The sequence below is a fragment of the Benincasa hispida genome, chromosome 2 (assembly GCF_009727055.1).
Source record: "Benincasa hispida cultivar B227 chromosome 2, ASM972705v1, whole genome shotgun sequence".
Lineage (NCBI taxonomy): Eukaryota > Viridiplantae > Streptophyta > Magnoliopsida > Cucurbitales > Cucurbitaceae > Benincasa > Benincasa hispida.
Window position 1 is genome coordinate 22,011,890 of NC_052350.1, and position 9,459 is coordinate 22,021,348.

Genomic DNA, 9,459 nt, shown 5'->3' on the forward strand with positions numbered 1-9,459 from the left:
GATTCTAATTTCCTTTGGTTTCTATTGAATCAATGTTGTTTTACAATGGTGCTGTTATATATGTTAACACAATTGGTCTGTATTAACAAATATAAACATGGACTATTTGAGCAAGACAAAATCAAATCATGAACACAGCTCACCATTAAGATATTTACTCTTCTTGAAGTTGGAAGTTCAAAATTCTATCCTCACGTTTGTTGGGCTAAGTGTGTAATCGAAGCCACTTGTTATTCGTTCATTGAATCTACAACTCATGGTGTGCGATACGAATTCAGACCATGATATGGAGGAATTTTCTACTGAAGAATATCAGTCTATAGTTCTGTAAAGATTGATCAAGGTAAAAAGGAAAAAAGAGAGAGAGGAATAAAAAAGCCAAGTGAAGATAGTACGAAATGACAGGAAGAAGAAAAAAAAGAATGGATGGGGGTAATTAATCTTCTCCAATATGAAAATTCCCTGACTGGAAAAATAAAGAATCAAGTTCTCCCATGCGGATGGCTTATCAGCTAAATGTGACATCTTGGCCACGCTGAAATGACCTTACAATTCATATCAGTTTTTACTATAACAAGTTTTGGCTGTCTTAGATCAGTAGTGAATAATCTGTAGCATTTAGATCTTTCAAAGCACAGAAAATAGTAACTTAATGAACCATTTTAAAATTTAAAACATAAAATTATGAAATGAAATTGAAGTTGAGAGATGGGAATGAACCAATTTGGTTTGAGAATTTCAGAGTTGAGCTTGAAGAATGCTGCCCCCCATGTGTAGCAGTAGAATAAAGGGCACCAAGCCTTAATATTGCCCATCCATTTCCTGTCCCCACGAAGCTTACTTTCATGAGTCATATTGGTTCCAAGTTCAACCCATCAATCACATCTGCGATCCAAACAAACTGAGCTGTCAGTTGTTTCAATAAAGGGCTTCAAAGGCTAGAGCAGATCAGTCCCCTCCATGGTAGTGGTGACTGAGGGAAGCTGTTTTTAATGGTGATTAACATTGAAAAAGATCAAACATGTCTAAAAATTATAGCCACCAATCTTGGCAGTGCTCTAAGCTTTGAATAGTTTCAGACTCTCTTAAAGGGATATGCCCATCTCCATCAACACATCATTTCTGAATGCAAAACTACTGTTGTTTTGACAATGCATAAATTCCCAAACAACAGCACAAACCCAGAAGAACGCTTGAACATGAAAATGGAAAGAGAAAAGGCTATTATGAGAGATCAGCTAGAACCAAGGGATACTTTCAAAATTGCCTACCTAATCCATTTCTTGCTTGGTGTTGGCAATTTGCTACCTTGGAATGCTTCAATCACTGCAGTTGATTACTTTGGCTACCTGTATCCAACCAAACACGTCGAGAAGGTTTTCTCCGTGGCTTACATGACTTCTTCTGTGCTCCTTCTGGTTCTTATGATTGCTTGGGATGGATGGTCTAAGAAGACGAGCTTTAGATTTCGAATGAACTTGGGATTTTCTTTGTTTATCCTGTCTATTCTGGTGTCTCCTATTATGGATTGGGCTTCAAGCATGACTGGTTCAAACTGGAGACCAAACGAAGCTTACGGAGTGATAGTTGCATCAGTTGTCGCATGCGGTTTGGCCGATGGCTTAGTAGCAGGAAGTTTGATAGGATCGGCTGGCAGACTGCCAAAACAATTTATGCAGGCTGTATTTGCAGGGACTGCTTCTTCAGGTACTATCTATGTCCAAACCTTCTAGTTAACTATATTTCTCCTCTTGCCCTTAAACGGATGTCATGAAATCGTTGACAACAATAAAAAGTGCCAGACATGATCTAGCAGCCTAGAAAGCATGTGCATTCAGTTGCCTGAAAGAGCAACAAAAGAAGTATTCTTTTCATTCAACTGCATGAATAAGTATACAATTAATATGGGATGGCTATAAAGTGTGTTAATATTTTAATGATCTTTATTGATGTGGCAACTAGGTATTGGTGTATAGCATTAAATTGAAAACTAAACAAGCTAAAAGAGATTCAGTCTTCAATTGATTCAATAATCAATCATATCCTAGTACAAAAGTCAATACCAAACATGCTTGTCCTGACCAACTAAACAAAACATAAAGTGAAGCTTAATTTGCTGCTCTGAATTCCGTGAAGTTAGATAGAGAACTATTGCAATGTACCTGACTGATAAAATTGATGGTGGCAGGTGTTCTAGTTTCAATCTTGAGGATTATTACAAAGGCCTTACTTACACAATCGCCCAAGGGTCTTCAAAAGAGTGCGCATTTGTACTTCATCGTTGGCGCTTCGATTCTCTTCTGCTGCATAGTGTCATGTAACTTGTTGTGCAAGCTGCCAGTGATGCAGCATTATTACAGAGAACTTCTAGATGAACCTCCATGTTCAAAATCCAAGTTCTGGATAGTGGTGGGTAAAATCCGGTGGCCTGCATTCGGAATTTTCATAACTTATGTCGTTACGCTATCAATTTTTCCAGGATTCATAGCCGAGGACCTGGAATCAAAACTGCTTCAAGATTGGTATCCTATTCTACTGATCACAATATACAATATTGCAGACTTAGTTGGAAAATCTCTAACTGCAATATATATTTTGAAAAACATCAAGAAAGCAACATGGTTTTGCATCACCAGGCTTCTCTTTTATCCACTGTTCATGGCCTGCATCCATGGACCTAGGTGGCTGAAAACCGAACTGCCCGTGATTGTTCTGACTTTTTTGCTTGGCTTGAGCAACGGATATCTGACTAGTGTCATCATGATCAGTACTCCCAAGTTATTACCTGCATCAGAGGCAGAGTTATCTGCCATTGTAATGGTTGTGTTCCTGGGCATTGGGTTGGTAGGTGGCTCAATTCTAGGCTGGTTTTGGATCCTTTGAAGTTGAAACAAACTCTATAAATTGTTCAGTACCCCGTTCAAAGCAGTTCACCAAAGTGGTACAACAAGCTAATAAAAATGCTTGTCCAAATTAGTCTTGATAGGGAACTTTTTGCCAATTTTCAACAAGATATATAGTGTGCAAGCAGACAAGATAACAGGCCTAACATTCAAGCCACTACCATGTTCAACTGCTGAAAAAGGCAAACCGAATTGAAGAGATGAAGAAGAAGCTGACAAGAAAGTTTTTCACTCAAGTGGCATCTCTCTCCATGTTCAATCTTGGGTAATAGTAACAGATGTAGCACTAGAAATTAGTTGTATTAGTTTCATCGTTTCTTTCTTCTTACAGGTAAATTCAGACTTGCAGGCTGACCATGAATAATCAGCAATAGCGCCCTTTTCTGAAAATGTATAGAGTCCATATCATTCAGTTGTTAATGCAACTCAGAACCAAAACATGCACCAGTGAAGAAGAGTGAGACTGTGAGACAGAGACACAGAAAGAGTACTCTCTAAATATTAAGCTAAAATATATCTTATCTTCTTTCTACAACTTTCATTCCGTAGGGAGAAATTCAATATCTTTGGACGATACAACTCACTACTGCACAAAAAAAGAATACTAATACTAAGGCCAAGAAGAGAATATAAACAGGGTCAAGAGATGTTATCTCTGAAGCTATGATACAAAAGATATGAAGCCAGGATGAGTCTTAAGAACTAAGAAGCAGCAGCAAGAGGAGGTGGGGGGTGAACTCCTTGGAAGAAGCTCGTTGCTGGTTTTTCTCTAAAGCTTTCTTCTCCCACTTCTTCTTCTTCTTCTTCTTCAGCATCCCAAAGGAACCGTGCATAAGATGCTAGAACATAACTGCACCATAACATAAAAGCAATCAATGAACATGTCATTAAACAACCATGACTGTAATCCAAAAGTAAGAATCTCATCATGAAATCTCGAAGCTTTACCAGTCTTCAGGGGCAGCTTTAACAGCTTGATTAAAATAACTCTCGGCCCTTGGAGAGTCCTTTTGAGTTTCCCATATCAGATCGGCGTACATGGACAAGACATTACCATCGCCAGGATTGCTCAAAATTGCTCTCCCACAATACTCTTGAGCTTTCACAAGATCCCCGCGTACCTATTACCCGAACAAATCATCATAAATACACACACAAAAAAAAAGGAACAGCAATATTTGAAACGAAACAACAGTTTTTCTTCAATCATATAGCAATTGGGATTTGAATTTGACTTTGTATTTACCTCTTTCAAGAAACGAGCATAATTGCTCAAAAGCATTGAATTCCCAGGATTTGCCTCGATCATTTTTTGATAGTACAAATCCGTACTCTCATTCCCATGATTTGAATCTCCAAACCCCAAACTCCCATCATCGCCACCATCAGATCCTCCACCACCATGGATCCTTCCACCACTACCACCTACTCCACCACCAACCAGAACACTAACAAACCCACCACCCCCATCCCCATCCCCAGTTTCAGAAATTGACCCACAGCTCAACGACGCCGTTTTGGAGCGGCTAAACCCAACCGCATCTGTCTCTTCAACCACCTCAGTAAACCCACTCAGAGTTCTGGTAAAAGGTTTCATCTTAGACATGGACAGGTCCCGAAGATCCGTCTCAGAAAGCGTTCGAGTAATCCTCCGGGGGGAATCATCGATTATCGGAGATAAGCAACTGGGTGAGCCAGAGAGGAGAATGGAACGCGATTTGGGGATTTGGTGCACAATCTCAGGCTCTAGAGATGAATCTCTTGAATGGTGTAACCATGAATTGAGAAGGGGAGTGGAAGCACTTCTGAGAATCATAGTTATGGAAATTTGGAGGTTGCTTTTGGAGAAATGGAAGGAGATGTTTGTTCTTGGCGTTTGGTGCTTTGTGTGAGTTCTTTGAGGGCTGACCTAAAACAATGGCGGCAACGGGAGGATTTTTATAAGAGAAATTGTGGTGAAGGAGGGAAATTGAAGATTAAATCTGAGCCCTTGATTTTGTGACTGACAACTAAGAAAACCGTGTACTGGTGCACGAGGTTTTACTTCTCTAACGCGGAGGGAAAGTTGGTTTTTCCAACTTCAAAGGGAAATAATAAGTAATCTTCAAATGAGAGTATTACCATATTTGTCAAATGCTTAGTTAAGCTATACACTCTATCATATTAACTTAGATATCAGAGTGTGATAATCTCGATACCACATTAGTGTGAAGTTTTCTTAAACAAATCAACTCAAAAAGTGAGACGAGACTGAGAGAAGTGAGTCGAATATCAAGTTTACGAGAGGTTCACAATGACAACGAACGCAGACGACATTCGAACACAAAAAAAAAGGTAATGAGTAATAATTTGCCCTAACATGTAAAATAATTAACATATTGGTCAAAGAAAATTTCATTTTAAATGCATTCTACTCATTAGCCTAACGAAGGATGTTGGTTTACTTATCTTTATTGAAGAAGAAATGTTTAATTTTGTCACTCAAAAATATATGAGTTAAATAGTCCTAAATGAAACCTATAGGAATGGTTAGGTTGGAGTTTATAACATTGAAACAAATTAAAATTATATATACACGCGTGTATGATGTTGACTTTTTAATTATCAACATGAACATAGCTTAGCTGGTATGAATTTGTACTATAATCTTAAGGTTTGATGTTTAATATCCCACCCATATATTATATAATAAGACTTTTCAAGCAAATAATTCAATTACAAATGATATGTTTTCTTCCCTAAGTGCCGGTTGGTTTTTTGTCAATACTCCAACATATTAATTTTAGAATTTCAATTCAAACATACATAGATGAGTTTAAATCTTCTAAAAATATAATAATAGCTCAAATAATTGAAGAAAAAAATTCCAAGCTATCATCTAAAATCTTTTGGTGGTTCTGACTAATTAGTATATATGTCATAATTCAAACCAAGCCAACATTTGATATTATAATGATTAGGTTAAAGTTGTTACAAATGATTATATTTATATGATTAGAAATATATCTCATCATAAATAATATATCAATATAAAAAATTATTCAGCTCACATCTCACATGTCAATATGAGCATCTCAAATATAAGGCTAAACTAGTGTTATATTATTATTATTATTAATACACACAATAACTATGAAATTAGAATTCCGACACGAGAGTCTCATTGAATAACTACTTTTTTTTTTTTTTTTGTTATGGTTTTGAAAATTAAAAAGGATGTTTGTTATATGACTACAAATCCAAAAAATTTCTTAAAATAGATGAAAAGCAAGGTAAAAATTGGTAAGAATCAAGAAAAACAAATGGTTATAAAAATTAAGATAGTTAATCTAATAAATTTTACTGACCAACCACTACAACAATTTACATGCATAATATCTTAAATTATGTCAAGCAGGATCTAATTTTTACACGTTATTCATCGAGTGAAAGAGTATTTTGTCAAACAAATTTTAAAATTCTAGTGTCACTAAAAACTTACTTTAAAGTTTAAAGATATTTTCATATAAATTAAACCCTATCTTTTAGTTTTAACGTCGAAGACTTAATTTTGTAAAACACGGTTACAAATATTTTCTCTTTTATGCGCGGGTAAATAACTCAAATTATCATCATTCATATTTAAATGAATATAATTCAACGGTAATGGGAGTTCAGATTTTCTATTGGTGGGATGGTGTAGGTGGGGCCCGCCACGAGTAACACGTCACGAGTGTCACTGTGTCAGGACCTACGAAGACTGTTGATTGGTTGTGTGTCAGATTTTTAACGACCCTTGTTAAAATCAGTCACGTGATTTTGACAACGATAGCTATACTTCACTTTCTCCCCCACTGCTGAAAAGCCCTCCTACTTTCCCAAATTAACACTTCTGCCACTCTCTTTCATGAGTGGCCGGACTTAGCTTCTAGGGACCCACATGGCCGACGTCCAAGAGCAAAACTAGCTGTCCTAAGTGGACCCCACTGCTTGATTCAACGGTTAGCCGTGAAGCAGCCGAAAATAAGAATGGCGATGGCGACTAAGTCAATTTACGGGTATTTTCGTAATTTTGTATTATTATTATTATTTTATTGATGAAGGCAATGTGTGTGTTCCGTACTTCATCTGTGGTATTGGCGGCTCGAATTTTATGATTTTTTTAATTATTTATTTTCTTTTTAAAAGAAGATTCACAATCGGATCTTTTCCTTCCCACTCTCGAATGCAATTACAAATTTGCAACAGGTCCTTTAAGAGTTGAAAATTTACACTTTTGCATAGAATATATTCTTTTTTTTTTTTCCTTTTATATTCCTAACAAATTTATTTTACAAGCACCTCCACTAAACTATAATCAACAAAATAAAAATATATATATATATATAATATATGGAATGAATGTTTATAAGCTTAACAAAAAGAGAATTTAATTTTGGTTTCTAAATACCAACTGATTATCAAACATAAATATTGAACTTTTTTATATTAATTATCATGCATATCTAAATATATAAATTAATTATCACAAACATTTAAAATGTCATATATTTAATATCCATATCCATGAAATAATAATGTGATCCAAAAATGATATCAAGACATTAAGATCTCAAGTAGGTGACTAATTTTATATTTATAAGATGTTCTTATGGAGTAAAATTTTCTGATTACTTATGTCAAGTGTAAATAATTCTTGAAAATTATAATTCTATACCAAGCTTAATTAGAATTTTGTATTTATATAAAAAAAATAGAAAGCAAAGGAAACAATAGCATAGAACAATATAGTCTATGATAGTAAATGATTTCGGGAAACATTAATTTCATCTTCCTTCCTCGCACCAAACAAGTATATCACATATTTAGAGAGAGGAACAAAACTATTCATAATCTAACCATTTTGATTTTTTGTTGCTGGCCTTCGAGACTTTGAAAAGAAGTATTTATTTTGATCGTTATTTTCTATTTTGATTGTTGATTTTTTGAAGTTATATAGATCGTAGTGTCCTATTTTCATCTTGGATTCCCTTGTACCAGAATTAAAAGGAAGGAAATAATAATAGAGTCGACGAGATGTTATATAAAATTGATTTCAATCTATTTAATTTATTCTTGCCAAATATGGAACTTTCCAAGAAGCAGACAAATTGCAAGAAGCGACAGATAATTATGAATTAAATATTGTGAAATTATGGCGGCGGGTCATAGTCAAATTTACACACATCTGACACGGACAATCACAGCCATTCATTTTTTGGACAACTTTTTCCATCCTCCAATCAGAACGAGGAATCTTCCCAAATGGACCCCACCATTGGCCGCCTGTTCCTTTCTTTTCTTTCTACCGTCCGTCCTTCCGTTGTAGGGTACACTTCCATTCCATGCCTCCTTAAAGCCCATTTAAATCGTGCCCCTAAATCGGCCCATCACAAAACCATTTGCCAATGAATACCCTCTTTGATTTATTATTTTTTTTCCGGATTGATTGTTATTATAAGTTTATTTTAGTCAGCTATGCTCTTTTTGTTCTCGTTATATTTTGGTTGAAGAGACTTATATCAACATTAAATAAGATTATATGCAAGGAAGCTAAAGTTCTGGTTAGTTTATTTACGATAGCTAGTTCAACTTATTATTACTATTATTATTTTGGAGTGGGCAGCTTATAAGTCGGACATGTGGCATCATGCCCACCTCACGTTAATAGAAAAGAAAACAATTATATGTAAATGGAAACATATACTTTTCACAATAAAGAATTTTTCACGTTGTTTAAATAATATATAGCATGACAGTTTATTATAGGATGTACCATACCGTCCTTTAATAAATGTGGATTCTTACATCACTCTACGGACGTTTCTTAATAAAGCATGTGAAGAATGACATTAGAATACATAGAACTTGTAAGTGTTTATTAAATTATATATATATATATATCACATCAAAGCTTATTATTATTTTTATAATAAAATAACCATATAAATCTTTCCCTGCCAAAAGATGGCATAATAATCAATTAAAAAAAAAAAGAAAAAAAGGATGGCAGAATGAGAAATTTAAGAATGTCCTTTTTTTGCAGCTCGAAACCAACCATGAGATTAAATTAGGAAGCCACAAAAAGGAAATAGATGATAAACCAAGAAGAACCAAATCATGAGCCGTCCTATTCCAATACATTCACACAAAACAGAAATTAATGGATTGAAAAGAAGACATCAATATCCAAATATTATCCGGGAATTGAATAGGCTTCAGATAAGGATCCAATGAACAATTAGCCATATCCACCAACATTTGGTGATTCGAAAAAGTACCAATTCCATTTTTCCAACCCTCTTTACGAACTTGTACAATCAAAAGGAGAAGCACTACAGACCTTTTTAGGTTATCACTTAAGACATGATCCACTTGTATATTTCATATATATGCTTAAGTTTACATACAATAACCATGGAGCTTTGTTTATTGGACATGAGTAAATGCAAAATAAAATAACTCTTATTTTATTCATAACAATGTATACAGTTTACAAACTATGAGACTCCGAGAGAATTAGGACACCAATCCAACA

The 9,459-nt window shown here is 35.0% G+C and overlaps 2 protein-coding genes and 1 long non-coding RNA gene across 3 annotated transcripts; 1 reads left to right on the plus strand and 2 right to left on the minus strand.

Moving 5' to 3' along the window:
* LOC120071030 lies at nucleotides 1–1,413 on the minus strand. The gene is made up of 2 exons (XR_005480110.1): nucleotides 1,272–1,413; nucleotides 1–885 (listed from the first exon to the last, which is right to left on the minus strand). It is a non-coding gene; the product is annotated as an uncharacterized LOC120071030 (long non-coding RNA).
* LOC120071027 (equilibrative nucleotide transporter 8) lies at nucleotides 882–3,635 on the plus strand. Its single transcript, XM_039023012.1, has 2 exons — nucleotides 882–1,707; nucleotides 2,189–3,635. Exons 1-2 carry the CDS (start codon nucleotides 1,152–1,154, stop codon nucleotides 2,881–2,883), a joined length of 1,251 nt encoding a protein of 416 aa, XP_038878940.1. The 5' UTR covers nucleotides 882–1,151; the 3' UTR covers nucleotides 2,884–3,635.
* LOC120071028 lies at nucleotides 3,392–4,826 on the minus strand. The gene is made up of 3 exons (XM_039023013.1): nucleotides 4,150–4,826; nucleotides 3,852–4,024; nucleotides 3,392–3,753 (listed from the first exon to the last, which is right to left on the minus strand). Exons 1-3 carry the CDS (start codon nucleotides 4,717–4,719, stop codon nucleotides 3,606–3,608), a joined length of 891 nt encoding a protein of 296 aa, XP_038878941.1. The 5' UTR covers nucleotides 4,720–4,826; the 3' UTR covers nucleotides 3,392–3,605.
* Between the last annotated feature and the right edge of the window lie 4,633 nt (nucleotides 4,827–9,459).

What these genes read in the sequence shown, in the direction of transcription:
- LOC120071027 (XM_039023012.1), top strand. Translation starts at nt 1,152, where the DNA reads ATGCATAAATTCCCAAACAACAGCACAAACCCAGAAGAACGCTTGAAC. An exon ending in TGCAGGGACTGCTTCTTCAG is followed by an intron (nt 1,708 to 2,188) that starts GTACTATCTATG and finishes TGATGGTGGCAG; the next exon opens with GTGTTCTAGTTTCAATCTTG.
- LOC120071028 (XM_039023013.1), bottom strand. Translation starts at nt 4,719, where the DNA reads ATGATTCTCAGAAGTGCTTCCACTCCCCTTCTCAATTCATGGTTACAC. An exon ending in ATGCTCGTTTCTTGAAAGAG is followed by an intron (nt 4,025 to 4,149) that starts GTAAATACAAAG and finishes TTCGGGTAATAG; the next exon opens with GTACGCGGGGATCTTGTGAA. An exon ending in AAAGCTGCCCCTGAAGACTG is followed by an intron (nt 3,754 to 3,851) that starts GTAAAGCTTCGA and finishes GTTATGGTGCAG; the next exon opens with TTATGTTCTAGCATCTTATG.